This window comes from Plodia interpunctella, chromosome 8 (genome assembly GCF_027563975.2).
Source record: "Plodia interpunctella isolate USDA-ARS_2022_Savannah chromosome 8, ilPloInte3.2, whole genome shotgun sequence".
Classification (NCBI taxonomy): domain Eukaryota; kingdom Metazoa; phylum Arthropoda; class Insecta; order Lepidoptera; family Pyralidae; genus Plodia; species Plodia interpunctella.
Window position 1 is genome coordinate 69489 of NC_071301.1, and position 17153 is coordinate 86641.

The window sequence follows — 17153 nt, forward strand, 5'->3', positions numbered from 1 at the left end:
TTCCCCCCTTCCCTTTGTTTGGCCCTGAGAAGGGCCTTTTGGGTGGCCCTGAGAAGGGCCTTTTGGGTGGCCCTGAGAAGGGCCTTTTGGGTGGCCCTGAGAAGGGCCTTTTGGGTGGCCCTGAGAAGGGCCTTTTTTCAGGAAACGCCCGCGGGCGTCCCTCAAGGTTTGGTCATTAGATGACATTCTTCACAATTGCAAACTGCTCCTTCTGCACAGTGCACTTTAGCCGTCGGCCTAACCACTCCGTTACGGTGGTTAGGACGCGACGTTGCCCGGGGAACGCGACGTGGACGCAAGCACTGTGGGGTGGTTCCCCAACCTAACCTAACCTAACCTAACCTAACCTAACCTAACCTAACCTAACCTAACCTAACCTAACCTTTTTTTTTTTTTTTTTTTTTTTTTTTTTTTTTTTCTCGTGTGGAAAACGCCTCCGCGTGCCCGGCGCCGGGGCATAGCGCCGGGGTATGTCCGACTTGCACGGACTAAAAACCACACGGTGTCCTTCTCGGCTTTCGGGCCGAGGCTGCGGGATCGCTCGCGCATGCACAACGCGGCCTCGGCAAAGCTTTGGTCCACCATCGCGGACCTCTTCAATTTAGGAGCTTTACTCCTCATCCGTCTCGTTGGGCGGTCGCACCGGACACCAGTGCTCCCGCGCCTTCTTGGCCTGTGGCTGTTCAGGCGTCGGACTGCCCCGTCCGGCGCCCGCAGGCCGGACCTTATGGTGGTCTAAGGTCCATATTTGCGCGCCTCCTACGGCGCACATTGCGTGCTCGGCGAGATGGTACAGTACTCGTCGCCTCTCTCACTCTTTCCGCTTCCTCCTTGGTCTCCATGACAGCCTCACAAAACTCTGCGACGGCCTGCCAAGCAGCTTCACTTTCGACCATTTTATCGAGCACCGTTGACAGCTCGAGGTCTTGTACGCCCAGTGTTGCGACGGTGTTTTGCCGCTCTTCTTCCCACGCCGGACAAACGGCCAAAGTATGGGCAGCTGTGTCTGTTTCGGCATCACAGTGATGGCAGCTCTCGTTTTCCTCCCGGCCGATCCGACACAGGTACTTCCCGAAGCAGCCATGCCCCGAGAGCACCTGTGTCAGTCTATAGGAGAGACTGCCGTGCCGTCTATCTACCCACTCCACCAGTAATGGACGGAGGGCCGAGATGGTGTATTGCCCGGCGCTGGGCTGGGCCAGTTTCTCTTCCCACTCCTCGATGGTCACGCTGCGTAACCTCATCCTCTGCCCGTTCACCTCCGACGGTGCTTGTGGTTGACCCTGTTGCAACATCTGCTGCCGCCAGGTATACAACTGGGCGAGGGCTTTAGCCTCTAAACTCCAGGGCGGTGTTCCCGCCAGGGCGCATGCTGCTTCACCCGACACTGTGCAATAACCGCGAATGACTCGTATGGCCATCAGACGTTGTGGTCTTTGCAAAACAGCCGCGTTCCGGGCAGATAGACTCGGTCCCCAGATCGGTGCACCGTACATTGCCATCGATCTCACTACTCCCGTAAATAGGTTCCGGCATGCGACGCTTGGTCCGCCCAGGTTTGGCAAGAGGCGGGACATCGCAGCCGCCGTCTTGGTGAGTTTGGGTGCCAAAAGATTAAAGTGGCGCCTGAAATCCCATCGGCTGTCAAGGACTAAACCGAGGTACTTGAGAGTCGACCCGACGTCGATACGGACCCCTCCCACAATAATATGGGCGTCTGAGGTCGGTGCCGCTCGGGGACCATGAAAAAGTAGGGCTTCCGACTTGCGGAGGGCCACCTCCAGTCCCAGCCGTCTTATCCGGCCTACAATTTGAGCGACTCCGGCAGTGGCCACCATAGCAGCCTGCCTATACGATTTGGCCCGCACGGTGACTAGGGTGTCGTCGGCATAACAATGTAGCGCGACACCAGGAAGTACGGTCCCGCGCAGGACCCAGTCGTAGCCGATGTTCCACAGGAGCGGTCCGAGGACCGACCCCTGTGGAACACCGCACGACATTTGCCTCAGTTCAGGGCCGTTGAGGCCCGGGTAGACTACCGCTCTGTCACTGAGGTATGCGTCTATAATTCGGCGAAGATATGCCGGCACACCATGGTATTTCAGCGCCTCCCTTATGGTAGCCCAGGGCAAGGTGTTGAAGGCGTTTGCAATGTCTAAAGACACCGCCAGCACCACCTCACCCCGGGACGTCGCTTCACTGGCCAAACGTTGGACACCAGAAATAGCGTCTATCGTCGACCGACGGCGGCGAAAGCCAAATTGGTTCTCGGCAAGATCCGGTCCCACCCTGCTCAAATGCTCGACAATTCGATCTGCAATCACCTTTTCCAACATTTTGTCCACCTCATCAAGCAGTACGACTGGCCTATAGGCCGAGGGGGACTCTGCCGGGCGACCCTCTTTTCGTAGGAGCACCAGTTTCCCCGTCTTCCACCTAATAGGAAACCGTCCCTGCTCTAGGCAGGCTGTGAGGAGCTGACGGAATCGGGTCCCAAGAGTCCCGAGGGCCAGCACGAGCGCAACCCCCGGGATACCATCCGGACCCGGGGCCGTGTTCTTCCTCTTCATCCTGCCTATCGCGACTTCCAGTTCCTCCTCGGAGACTGGGGGAACAGTGCCAATCTCTTCATTTAGGTCGTTTAACCGCATTGCCGGTGGCACAAAATCAGATCGACCCGCCGGGAATAGGGCACTCACCACGTCGTTCACCAGTTGTGGCGGCATACTCTGGGTTAGGGGAGGAGCCCATGGGCGAAGTTTCCCCCGCACCAACAGGTAGGGGCGCCCCCACGGATCTCTGTCCAGAGTCGCCAATAGCTCTTCTCGCGCCCTGTCTTTGGCAGTGCGAATGGCCACCTGGAGTTCTTCCTTTGCCGCTCTATACTCCTCGTAGAGTTCCGCCTCGCGAGCGGCTGTATCTGCGGTGCGGCGACGTCTTCTCCTATGACGAGCATAGAGGCGGCGACGAAATATGCACCTTCGCCGGAGTTGGGCAATCTCTTGGGACCACCAGTATACTTGCCGTCGGGACGGTACTCTCCGTACTCTGGGCATCGCCGCGTCACACACAGCGGTTAACGTGTCCCTAAACCATTCCGCCTCCTCATCCACGTTTATAGGCTCAGCGGGAGGTGCCGACGCCCAGGCCTGTACTATCGTCACTTCCTTTAGCAGCTCCTTGTCGATCCGTTTTATGGCCCAACGGGGGCTGCTTACGTCAAGTCCGGTAGGCGTAGCTGGCTGGCCGGAGGTCTGGGCGGAGACACTGAACCGAATATACCGGTGGTCAGAGAGCGTCTCCACCTCCTCAACAACCCGCCAGTCCGCAATTCGTCGAGATAGGGAGGGGCTGGCGAACGTTAGATCAACGATTGAGCCACCCCTTTGTCGAATACAAGTGTGGGTCGTTCCCCGGTTCATGAGTGTGAGACCGAGTTGCAACGCCCACTCCTCAACTAGCTCGCCTCTCGCGTCCGCAACCGGGGAGCCCCACGCCAAGGACTTGGCGTTGAAGTCCCCGGCCACGATCACGGGGCGAGGATGGCTGCTGACCACGACAGATCCTAAACGTATGAGAAATGCCTCATAGTCGGCTAGAGCCCTGTTGGGCGAAAAATACACGCCGACCACTACGCAATCCCCTATCCGCGCTGCAACAAACCCATCGTCCCTGGTGATGTTTTCAGGGAATTGCGAGCCTGAGGAAGGCGACGAGATGATGGCCACCGAGCAGCTAGCATCCCCCACCCAATCGTCACGAGGCGGAACAAAGTATGGCTCCGCAACTATCGCCACTTTGACACCCCACTCCGCCATGCTCTGACACAGAAGGTCTTGTGCTCTGGCAGAGTGGTTGATGTTGCACTGCAAGAATGTCGTACTTTGAGACATTATGGACATTCCATCTCAAAAGGTTCCACACCTTGTGACGATTCGGTGGGGGGTATTTTAGGCCGAGAGGCTGGGGCCTTTTTGGGTGTCTTGCCCGTCTTCTTATTGGCTGCCTTACATAGTTTACTGCCGATTGCATGATCGGCGGGCTTATTGGCCTCCGCGCATACGGGGCAATGGGGCGCCGCAGAACACGTCCTGGCCTCGTGGCCTCGTTTGCCACATCGGAAACAGAGGCCACTACAGTCTACCGCAGAATTGCATTGCGTCGCCACATGCTCACCCGTGATGCATCTGTAGCAGCGCATCGGCCTTTGCTTTAACAGCTTAACACTGGCAGACACCCAGCCAACTAGGAGCCGACGGCCATCCTCCAGCTTTTTAGCCACAGTCACCGGGCACGCTACAATCGAGGTCCCCATACCACGCGGTGCACGACGAATCTCGCCTACTTTAAGGTCCAGCTCAGAGCAAGCTCCAGCCTTGGCCAGTGCTGCTGTCAGCTCTTCCCTAGTCACGGAATCATCCAGGCCAGATATTCGCAGGTCTACCCGCTTTACAGGTCTGGAGACCTTCACTTCCTCCGGATTCAGGGCTTGCCTCAGCTTGTCGGCCAAGGCGTCGGCTAGGGGGCCACTAGAACTGCCGGGCACCTGCAAGAGGCGGGCACCAGTGGCCGTGACCTTGCACCGCATGCCCTCGATACCCAAGCTCACAGTATCCACCTGACTTTTTGCTCGACCCAACACCTCCTCATATGTCACGCCATTTTGAGAAGCGTGCGGCTGCAGGGTCAAAACAACCGCTGTTGACCGGGGCGGGCGAAGCCTGGCTTCCTGCCGTTTCTTCTTCTGGGCCTCTTTTCTAGTGGCCTTCTTTTGGGACTTCTTTTGACCCACAGTTTGCCAGGCACCCTCTTCCGCTTGCTGTGGGGCAGCTGCCGCGGCCGCATCAGGTGCAGTCTTGGAAGACTTGGCCTTCTTCCTTTTAGCCTTCTTGGTTTTAGCTGGGGCTGTGCTTGTACTCGGCTGAGAGGGCGGGATGTCGACCGCCTGCGATACCTGTTCCACAGGAGTCTCTGCCAAAGTCGGCCTGGCCGCTGTCTTCTCGGCAAACGTGGCCATAGTTGGAGCTCTACCTTTGCTGCCCCGGTCAGAGGCCAATGTGGGTCTGAGGACTTTCCCCTCCAAAAAGTTTACTTTCGTAAGGACCTCTTCCCTGAATCGACCGAGTTCTTCTTTAAGGAGACTCGTCAGCTGTTTCTCCAGTGCTGGCGTGTCCCGCGGCGCTTCAGTCTCAGGTTGAGCTGAGCGCTTCGACTTGTAGACCTCCGTTCGAATCTCGTCTAACTCTTGACGAAGGTCAGCCATCTCCTGTTTTAGGCGAGCGTTCTCCGCCTGCAAGCGGCGCGTCTCGCTGGAGGTACATCTCTCCATTAGCTCGTGTGCTAAGTCTTCAATTGAGGCTGCCGCATCCTTGAGGGTCTTCTGGGCGGTGCCCTTCAGGCCTTTGGACATCTTCCCAACCGCTCTTATTGCCGCAACAGAGTTGTTCAGCCTCTCCTCTATAGACCCGGTAGTTAGGTCTTCCGGCTCGAATTCCGCCTCAGACCGAGTGGAGGCGCGTGACGCTGCCCTCTCACTCCTGACCGCCACCTTTTTGGCGGCTTCAGCCAACTGCCGATCCTCCTCACCGATGCGGACCTTCAGAAACTCGGCACGACGAGTAGCCTGAAGAGCCTCCCTTGCCTTCCCGAGGCCAATACATTCGCCGGTTGTCGGCGGTCTTCCTCTACCTCTCTTACCGCGCTGAGCGCGCGCCTGTGGAGGATTATCCTCATCCGTCGCAGAACTCAATTCCGGGCTCTCCGTGTTCCGCCGTTTCCTGAAGAAGCGGGACTGTCCGCAACCACTACTGGCACTCTTAACACTCATTTCAGAGTCCGAAACCTGTGCGACAACATCTCCCGCATTCTTTCCCACCACTTCGTCTCCCACCACTTCGTCTCCCACCACATCGTCTCCTACTACTGCATCAACAATTGCGTCCGAAGGCGCAAGGCGTAAATTGCCCCCCCCAGAATACGAGGGGCAGCCGGTGTCATTAGACACCGGGGTGGATTCTCCGACCGCGGTACGGCCGGTACCACCCTGGGGTAGATTTTCTTTATTCACGACTTGCATTTTTTGAACGTTCCTTTTTTTAATTCAGGTGTGCGGTCACCCTAGCATTGACCTAAGCTCAATTACCCGATCCCACCCCAAACGACTGATTTTTCGAGTGGTTTACTCCACCGGACAGACTGAGGAAGAAAGGAAGGAAAAGGGGGAAAGGATAGAGCGATCCGCATCGCCAGTCGACTCTCATTATGAGAGAAGTACCGGGAGCAGACCGACTCTTTAAGGATGGGAAGAGGACAGAGGGAAAGGAGGGAAAGGATTGCAGGACATTGGCCAGCAACCAACAAGACCCCGTAGGGAGTTATTGATTGCCGTTTCCAGGGTGCACCGTCCTGAGCCCTTGTCAGCCCATTAAAGCTTTCAAGGGATCAGGCACTCGGGGAGGTTTCCTGCACTAGCACCCCAACCTAACCTAACCTAACCTAACCTAACCTAACCTAACCTAACCTAACCTAACCTAACCTAACCTAACCTAACCTAACCTAACCTAACCTTTTTTTTTTTTTTTTTTTTTTTTTTTTTTTTTTTTTTTTTTTTTTTTTTTTTTTTTTTTTTTTGTTCTCGCAGGAGGAAACCCATTTACGGGCGACCCAGGGGAAGAACATCTCCCCCGGAGTGTGGGGCTCCCAGGCCGCTGCCGGCCCGGACTACCCACTAAAACCTCCTGCGGCGTTTTCCGTCCGACCGTTAGTGGGGGCGCCATGGGATCGCGGACATTTCACCACGACGCCCCCCGGTTCTGCCTCGCCAGGCGTCCTCACCGTAGCAGACGACGGGCGAATCGTGCCCGCCGCCTGCCACGTCTGCCTCTCCTATTTAGAGGGGCGTTGGCTTGCGCCTCACGCTCCCTCTCGGCAGCCTCCTTCTGCGACATGACAGCCTCGCAGAAGGAAGCCACCGCATCCCAACACCTTTCGCTGCACAGCATCTTTTCTACGACGCTGTGCAGCGCAAGGTCTTCTCCTCCCAACTCCACTATCAACTCCACCCTCTCCTCCGCCCACCTTTCACAGTCTGCCAGAGTGTGTTGTGCCGTATCATCCGGCTCCCCACACTCATGGCAGACTGCGCTCTCCTCCCTTCCAATCCTATGCAGGTAATGACCGAAGCACCCGTGTCCGGTCATTACCTGCGTCAATCTATAGGTCAGCTGGCCGTGACCTCTTCTAACCCAGTCTGCGAGCGATGGGAGGAGCGCCCCAATGGTTCTCACGCCATATGGGGAGTTTTCTAGCTCGACTTTCCATCGCTCGCGCAGTCTGTCCACGGCCAGCTGCCTGACCGCCCTCATTTCCCTGGGAGCGAGCCTGATTCCAAGTGCCCTGCACCTGGCCCGCTCCCGGTACACCTCTGTCTGTACCTGGGCTTCCAGTTCCCATGGCGGGGTTCCGGCAAGAGCACAAGCCGCTGCCCAAGCCACCGTCACATAGGCCCGGGCAATGCGATTGGCCACCACTTTTTGTGGCCTACGCAGCCGGGCCTTATTGGCTGAGGAGAGCCTGTCCGACCAGATCGGTGCCCCGTACAGCGCCATGCTGCGGGTAACTCCCGCATACAGCTGGCGGCACGAGGCGCCAGGCCCTCCGACATTGGGCAGCAGACGGCTCATTGCCGACGCCGCGCCTATTACTCGGGGAGCCAGCTGCCGAAAGTGCTCCCCGAAGTCCCAGCGTGAGTCCAGGATGATGCCCAGGTACTTTAAGTACGGCTTCACCTGGACTCTCTCCCCGCCAATGGGAACGCATTCATTCGAGGGCGGTCTCCAGCTTCTCTTTCTCCCGAAGGCGATGACCTCGCTTTTTGTGAGGGCCACCCTTAGTCCCAGCATCCTGATGCGTGTGAGCATCAGGTCTGCCGCGACCGCCGCAGCCCTAAGGGTGCTCTCCAACTGCTCCCCCCGGACAGCCACCATCGTGTCATCTGCGTAGCAGATAACTATTGTCCGGGGGGGTAGGGCCGCGCGGATGGCCCAGTCGAAGCCGACGTTCCACAGCAGGGGGCCTAGAACCGAACCCTGGGGAACGCCACAGGTCATCGCCCTCGCCTTCCTTCCCTCCCTGTCCTCGTAGAGCACCTCCCTTCCTGTTAGGTAGTGCCCTACGAGGTTCCTTAGATAGAGGGGCACTCCGTGATACCGGAGCGCCTCCTCTATCACTTCATAAGGAAGGGAGCCGAAGGCGTTCGCTATATCAAGCGATACGCCAACGGCCCCTCCCCCTCCTCCAATTGCTTCCTCCGAGAATGCCCTCAAGGCCCCGATGGCATCAATGGTGGACCGCCCCTTTCTAAAGCCATACTGGCAGTCCGACACATTGGGCCCAGTGTTTTCCAGATGCTGGGCGATTCGGGCTGCAACGATGCGCTCCAGCAGCTTACCCGTCTCGTCCAGCATCAGGAGGGGCCTCCACCCCGAAGGAGAGTCCTCAGGCCGGCCTTCTTTCCTAATAAGGACCAGCCGGCCTTCTTTCCACGGCTTTGGGAACCGCCCCGTCGACAAGCAGTCGTCGAACAGCTCTCTGAGGCGGCTCCCAATATGTTTCGCCGCCACCGGGAGTATGGGACCAGGGACCCCGTCTGGGCCTGGGGCCTTTCTGCGGCCCTCCAGACGCTTTAGTCCCCAGTTGAATTCCTCATCCGTCACCGGTGGCGCGCTCGCCGTGGTGGACTCCCGTTCAGGGGCCGACATCCTCGGAGGGACAAACTCCTCAGCAGAGGGGAACAGGCCTTCCACGATCCGTTTGAGGAGGCCCGGTTCTATGGAGGCCGTGGGGGGGGCGTATCGCAGTTTATTGCGTACTGTCCTGTATGGCCTCCCCCATGGGTCCCTGTCGAGCGTGGCCAAGAACTCCTTGAAAGCGTCGTCCTTGGCCTTGGCTATCGCAGCCGACAGGGTCCTTTTGGCCTCCTGGAGAGCGAGGTGCAGGCGCTCCTCCTCTCCATCCACAACATTACGCCGCCGTCTGCAACGCGTATATTCGCGACGGGCTTGGTTACTGGCGGATCGGAGAGCAGCAATCTCTTCCGACCACCAGTGAACCGCCGTTTTTGCAGCCGGCGGCCCGGACCTCCTCATCGAGGCGTCGCAAATGTGCGTAAGCGACGCACGTAGGCCTGTTGCCCTCTCATCCACACCAAGGGAACGGCTTGGTGTGGGTCTAATCCATGCTTCAGTCATGGCCGCCTCCTCAGCCAGGTCCCTGTCGAGGCTAGCCAGACTCCATCTCGGGAACCCCCGGTCCCGCCCCCTCAAGCCCCGTACGGGCTGCTGGGGCCTGTTGGAGACCCCCATCCGGATGTACCTGTGGTCCGAGAGGGTCTCCACGTCCTCCAGGACACGCCAGTCCACGACGCGCGCGGCAATGACGGGGCTCGCGAAGGATATGTCGACAATCGACGCCCCGTTCCGCCGCACGCATGTGTTGACGTTGCCCCGGTTTAGGACTTCAAGCCCCAAACCCACAGCCCAATCGTACAGGGCCTCTCCCCTCGGATCGTCGACAGGAGAACCCCAAGCCGAGTGCTTGGCGTTGAGGTCTCCCATCAGTAGCACCGGTGCTGGCGCCGCTCTCCCGATTACCACACCCACCCTCTCGAGAAAGTCCTCAAAGGCACGCAGCGGCCTATTGGGGGAGAAGTATGCCGCAACTATGGCAAACTCCCCCCATTTTGCCGCCGCGTATCCCGGACCACTATCGATTCTCGAGAGGGGTGGGCGATCCCCGGTTCGGGGAGAGGTAATCGCCACCAGCCCGTCCGTGTCTCCGATCCAAGTAGGAAGGGGGGGGACGCAATACGGCTCCACCACGACGGCAGCACCAATGGCCCACTCCGCCACGTGCTGGACTAGGAGGTCCTGTGCACGGGCGCAGTGGTTTACATTGGCCTGCAGCACTTCAGCCTGTTGCACAGATCTACCTGGCATCAGTGCTCCATGGTGGCGCCCTCGGAGGTTCCCTTATTTGAGGGGGCCAGTTTGCCCCGCGTGCGCGGGGGATTGCACGAGGGGCCGCCCATTACGTGTTTGGCGGCCATCTTGTGTGCGTAACACACCGCGCACCAGGGTTCGCTGGCCCCGCACTCTGAGGAGATGTGTCCTGTTTTGCCACAGCGATGGCATAATTCCGACCTGTCCACCGGGGACGGGCAGAGGGCTCTAGTGTGGCCTATGCCCATGCACCGGAAACACCGCATGGGCAAGGCCTCCAGCCCCCTGACCTTGGCGGCCGTCCAACCGACGAGGAGACGCCCCTCGTCTATGAGGGCGTTGGCAGCCGCCACAGGGCAGGTGATGATCACCGACGCCGTCATGTCCGGCGCCATACGGATATTACCCACCCTGATCTGTCCCGGTAGACATTTTCCCGCCCTCGCTGTGGCCTCTGTTAGGGCCTCCGGCGTTATTCCCTCATTAAGGCCAGAGACCCTAATTTGTGCCGCCTTAAACGGCCTTGACACCTCCGCCTCGCTGCCGATGATCTCCCGGAGCTTCTCTGCGAGGCTGTCCGCCGCAGCCCCGCTATTAGCTCCGGGTATTTCGATAATTCGGGCCCCCGTTGCCGTGCCGCGAACCGCCGACACATGGTTCACCCCTATCGACGAAAGGTCGATGGTGGTGGCCCTCGTTATCACCGCTCGATAGTCCATTTTGGATTCCGGCTTGAGGGTCACCACCACCGCCGAAGTCTTAGGTGGGGTGAACCTAATCTTTTTAGGCGGCTGTGCGCTCGCCTTGGGGGCCTCCATTTGGGTAGGCTTCGGCTGGGTAGAAGGGGAGGGTTTACTCCTCTTCTTTTTCCCCCTCTTGACCACCTCAGCCCACCCTTGTTCATCTTCCTGAGGCGGAGGTACTACAGCAGTAGGAAGTTCGGCGGGTGCCTGGGCCTGTACCGTTCCCTGTTTGGACTGCTTTTTAGCCAGGGCAGCTTTGGGTGCAACTTTGGGTGCAGGCCCAGGTCGTGCTGGGGGCATCAGGGTAGCCCCCGCAGCTACGCCGGCGTAACTTGGCCCGGTTTTAGGGGCCTGTGGTTCGGCCTCCTTCTTCCTGTCGGCTGCCAAAGGCGGCCGAACAATCGGTTCAGGAGCCAACAAGCCCCTTTTCTCCGCCTCCTTGAGGCGGTCGTTAACCATGCCCCCCAGCTTGAGGAACATGTTCCTTTCAAAGGACTCCCTCCATTCCGAAAGGAGACCCTTGATGTCCTCAAGGGAGGGGACACCCGCCGCTGTCTGGGCCTCAGTAGGCGCCAAGGATGCGCGCTCGGCAAAGGCCGTACGCAGGGCCTTGGTTTCCTGTTGGAGGAGCGAAAGCTGCTCCCGCATCCTCTTATTGTCCGCTCTTAGGATGCGGACAGCCTCCGACTCCTCACATTGGGCCTCAATCTTGCCCGCTGCTACAATTATATCGTGGCAGGCCTCGTTCATGGCCCGCCATGCCGTCCCTTTCAAGTTCCCTGATTTTCCGGCCTCCGCTAAGACCCTCTGAGCAGCCGCCCTCACAACCTCCAGGTGCTCGTCCACCAGGCACCCCTTCTTATTCCCCTCTTTTTCCCTCAAATAATTGCTGCTGCCAGCCTTGTCCATTTCGCGCTCGAATTGGGCGTATTCAGCTGACAGGTCGCGCAGCCTTTCTTTTGTCTCGGCCGTGCCCGTGTAAGAGCTCCTGGTCACCGCTCGGCCCCTCGAGACAGAGGAGACCTTGTTGGAGGCCCTTTCGGCCTCCTCCACGTCCTCCGACGCCTTCCTTTTTGGGGCTTGACCCCGCTCCTTCCCACCTACCCTGACGTCCGGGAGCCAGATTGACCCGTCCGAGTCGCCGTCCGAAAAGTACAGCGACTCCGACCGGCTAACCGGCTCACCCACGTCCTCATTGACCCCCACAGTAGATCTCTTACCCCTTGGGGTCAGAGATCTCCCCCTTAAAGATTTTTTGGCCACAGTCCTACCCATATTGGGCCAGACGTGACCACGCCAAAAACAATTGGCCCCAAATGGGGCAAAACAAGAAGCAATTTACAGACAGGGGGCAGAAATCGGCCCCTGTCTGGCTACAGGAACGCACAGCGGTCCGATAGCTTGGTCAGATGCACCCAACCAACAAATAGGATCTCGTCAGTGCCCCGACTCAACAAGGAGCCAAGACACTGAACCCGTCAAGACAAAAAATGAAAAACCAATAAGGACGTCAATTCGCCCTTATCGCCAATTAATAATCGCAATAACACCTCGGTTAGCACACTCAGTACAGCAGCACACTCAGTACAGCCAACCTAACCTAACCTAACCTAACCTAACCTAACCTTTTTTTTTTTTTTTTGTTTTCGCAGGGGAATGCATTTACGCACTGAGTGTGGGACTCCTGGGCAGCTAATCGGCCCAGACTACCCACTAAACCCCTGCGGATGCCATCGGCCGCTTTTTACAAAGAGGCGCCTCGGATCTAACTAGCACAAGGCGCAAAAAAAAGGATAGGGAGAGCGGCGCACCGTAATACCAACCCCTCCTCTTCCCCCGCGACCCCTACCACGGCTGTAAGAGTAGAGGGCTTAGCCCTCTTCTCTCACAGCCACTGAGCCAATTGGCTCTCCAACCTGGGTTACCCGACATGGGTAACCCACCACCAGTTGCCAGGACATTTGCCAACGGCTAACAAGACCCCTAAACGGGGAGTTATTAACCGTCGCCCAGGGTGCACCAGCCCAATAACTTGTCAGCCGCCGCTATCACCGAATCAAAGATCAAGTGACAGAAGCAAACCTTCAAATCATCGAGCCAACGTGGAGGTTTCCTGACAGTAGCACCCCAACCTAACCTAACCTAACCTAACCTAACCTAACCTAACCTAACCTAACCTAACCAACCAACCAACCAACCAACCAACCAACCAACCAACCAACCAACCAACCAACCAACCAACCAACCAACCAACCAACCAACCAACCAACCAACCAACCAACCAACCAACCAACCAACCAACCAACCAACCAACCAACCAACCAACCAACCAACCAACCAACCAACCAACCAACCAACCAACCAACCAACCAACCAACCAACCAACCAACCAACCAACCAACCAACCAACCAACCAACCAACCAACCAACCAACCAACCAACCAACCAACCAACCAACCAACCAACCAACCAACCAACCAACCAACCAACCAACCAACCAACCAACCAACCAACCAACCAACCAACCAACCAACCAACCAACCAACCAACCAACCAACCAACCAACCAACCAACCAACCAACCAACCAACCAACCAACCAACCAACCAACCAACCAACCAACCAACCAACCAACCAACCAACCAACCAACCAACCAACCAACCAACCAACCAACCAACCAACCAACCAACCAACCAACCAACCAACCAACCAACCAACCAACCAACCAACCAACCAACCAACCAACCAACCAACCAACCAACCAACCAACCAACCAACCAACCAACCAACCAACCAACCAACCAACCAACCAACCAACCAACCAACCAACCAACCAACCAACCAACCAACCAACCAACCAACCAACCAACCAACCAACCAACCAACCAACCAACCAACCAACCAACCAACCAACCAACCAACCAACCAACCAACCAACCAACCAACCAACCAACCAACCAACCAACCAACCAACCAACCAACCAACCAACCAACCAACCAACCAACCAACCAACCAACCAACCAACCAACCAACCAACCAACCAACCAACCAACCAACCAACCAACCAACCAACCAACCAACCAACCAACCAACCAACCAACCAACCAACCAACCAACCAACCAACCAACCAACCAACCAACCAACCAACCAACCAACCAACCAACCAACCAACCAACCAACCAACCAACCAACCAACCAACCAACCAACCAACCAACCAACCAACCAACCAACCAACCAACCAACCAACCAACCAACCAACCAACCAACCAACCAACCAACCAACCAACCAACCAACCAACCAACCAACCAACCAACCAACCAACCAACCAACCAACCAACCAACCAACCAACCAACCAACCAACCAACCAACCAACCAACCAACCAACCAACCAACCAACCAACCAACCAACCAACCAACCAACCAACCAACCAACCAACCAACCAACCAACCAACCAACCAACCAACCAACCAACCAACCAACCAACCAACCAACCAACCAACCAACCAACCAACCAACCAACCAACCAACCAACCAACCAACCAACCAACCAACCAACCAACCAACCAACCAACCAACCAACCAACCAACCAACCAACCAACCAACCAACCAACCAACCAACCAACCAACCAACCAACCAACCAACCAACCAACCAACCAACCAACCAACCAACCAACCAACCAACCAACCAACCAACCAACCAACCAACCAACCAACCAACCAACCAACCAACCAACCAACCAACCAACCAACCAACCAACCAACCAACCAACCAACCAACCAACCAACCAACCAACCAACCAACCAACCAACCAACCAACCAACCAACCAACCAACCAACCAACCAACCAACCAACCAACCAACCAACCAACCAACCAACCAACCAACCAACCAACCAACCAACCAACCAACCAACCAACCAACCAACCAACCAACCAACCAACCAACCAACCAACCAACCAACCAACCAACCAACCAACCAACCAACCAACCAACCAACCAACCAACCAACCAACCAACCAACCAACCAACCAACCAACCAACCAACCAACCAACCAACCAACCAACCAACCAACCAACCAACCAACCAACCAACCAACCAACCAACCAACCAACCAACCAACCAACCAACCAACCAACCAACCAACCAACCAACCAACCAACCAACCAACCAACCAACCAACCAACCAACCAACCAACCAACCAACCAACCAACCAACCAACCAACCAACCAACCAACCAACCAACCAACCAACCAACCAACCAACCAACCAACCAACCAACCAACCAACCAACCAACCAACCAACCAACCAACCAACCAACCAACCAACCAACCAACCAACCAACCAACCAACCAACCAACCAACCAACCAACCAACCAACCAACCAACCAACCAACCAACCAACCAACCAACCAACCAACCAACCAACCAACCAACCAACCAACCAACCAACCAACCAACCAACCAACCAACCAACCAACCAACCAACCAACCAACCAACCAACCAACCAACCAACCAACCAACCAACCAACCAACCAACCAACCAACCAACCAACCAACCAACCAACCAACCAACCAACCAACCAACCAACCAACCAACCAACCAACCAACCAACCAACCAACCAACCAACCAACCAACCAACCAACCAACCAACCAACCAACCAACCAACCAACCAACCAACCAACCAACCAACCAACCAACCAACCAACCAACCAACCAACCAACCAACCAACCAACCAACCAACCAACCAACCAACCAACCAACCAACCAACCAACCAACCAACCAACCAACCAACCAACCAACCAACCAACCAACCAACCAACCAACCAACCAACCAACCAACCAACCAACCAACCAACCAACCAACCAACCAACCAACCAACCAACCAACCAACCAACCAACCAACCAACCAACCAACCAACCAACCAACCAACCAACCAACCAACCAACCAACCAACCAACCAACCAACCAACCAACCAACCAACCAACCAACCAACCAACCAACCAACCAACCAACCAACCAACCAACCAACCAACCAACCAACCAACCAACCAACCAACCAACCAACCAACCAACCAACCAACCAACCAACCAACCAACCAACCAACCAACCAACCAACCAACCAACCAACCAACCAACCAACCAACCAACCAACCAACCAACCAACCAACCAACCAACCAACCAACCAACCAACCAACCAACCAACCAACCAACCAACCAACCAACCAACCAACCAACCAACCAACCAACCAACCAACCAACCAACCAACCAACCAACCAACCAACCAACCAACCAACCAACCAACCAACCAACCAACCAACCAACCAACCAACCAACCAACCAACCAACCAACCAACCAACCAACCAACCAACCAACCAACCAACCAACCAACCAACCAACCAACCAACCAACCAACCAACCAACCAACCAACCAACCAACCAACCAACCAACCAACCAACCAACCAACCAACCAACCAACCAACCAACCAACCAACCAACCAACCAACCAACCAACCAACCAACCAACCAACCAACCAACCAACCAACCAACCAACCAACCAACCAACCAACCAACCAACCAACCAACCAACCAACCAACCAACCAACCAACCAACCAACCAACCAACCAACCAACCAACCAACCAACCAACCAACCAACCAACCAACCAACCAACCAACCAACCAACCAACCAACCAACCAACCAACCAACCAACCAACCAACCAACCAACCAACCAACCAACCAACCAACCAACCAACCAACCAACCAACCAACCAACCAACCAACCAACCAACCAACCAACCAACCAACCAACCAACCAACCAACCAACCAACCAACCAACCAACCAACCAACCAACCAACCAACCAACCAACCAACCAACCAACCAACCAACCAACCAACCAACCAACCAACCAACCAACCAACCAACCAACCAACCAACCAACCAACCAACCAACCAACCAACCAACCAACCAACCAACCAACCAACCAACCAACCAACCAACCAACCAACCAACCAACCAACCAACCAACCAACCAACCAACATTGTACATCACCCCAATTCTCAAAATTTTAATAAACCATTTGTAACTAACCAGAAATTTAATAAAATGCCTAATCAGCATAATTTAAAATTTGGTATTCCCCAATTTCAAAATATTTCGCATAACAGATTGCCTAACCAAAATAATTTTAAATTTGGTATCCCCCATAATCAAGGTCAATTTGGTTTCAGACCAAATTTCAATTCACCAAATAAAGGAATGCCATTCAAAAGTCCCAATGCATTTAATCAACAAAATACACTTCAATCAAGGTTCTGAGCAAAAATACCGTGCACCCTTCCAACACAGTGGTTTTAAATTTGGTATACCACAACAAAAATA

The 17153-nt window shown here is 55.8% G+C and overlaps 2 protein-coding genes across 2 annotated transcripts; both read right to left on the bottom strand.

Moving 5' to 3' along the window:
- Positions 1–3892: 3892 nt before the first annotated feature.
- On the bottom strand, positions 3893–6076 carry LOC128672153 (uncharacterized). Its single transcript, XM_053749099.1, has one exon. The coding sequence runs from the start codon at positions 6074–6076 to the stop codon at positions 3893–3895; it is 2184 nt and encodes a 727-aa protein (XP_053605074.1).
- A 3918-nt stretch (positions 6077–9994) lies between these two features.
- On the bottom strand, positions 9995–12016 carry LOC128672154 (uncharacterized). The gene has a single exon (XM_053749100.1). The coding sequence runs from the start codon at positions 12014–12016 to the stop codon at positions 9995–9997; it is 2022 nt and encodes a 673-aa protein (XP_053605075.1).
- Positions 12017–17153: the final 5137 nt, after the last annotated feature.

What these genes read in the sequence shown, in the direction of transcription:
- LOC128672153 (XM_053749099.1), bottom strand. Translation starts at nt 6,076, where the DNA reads ATGCAAGTCGTGAATAAAGAAAATCTACCCCAGGGTGGTACCGGCCGT.
- LOC128672154 (XM_053749100.1), bottom strand. Translation starts at nt 12,016, where the DNA reads ATGGGTAGGACTGTGGCCAAAAAATCTTTAAGGGGGAGATCTCTGACC.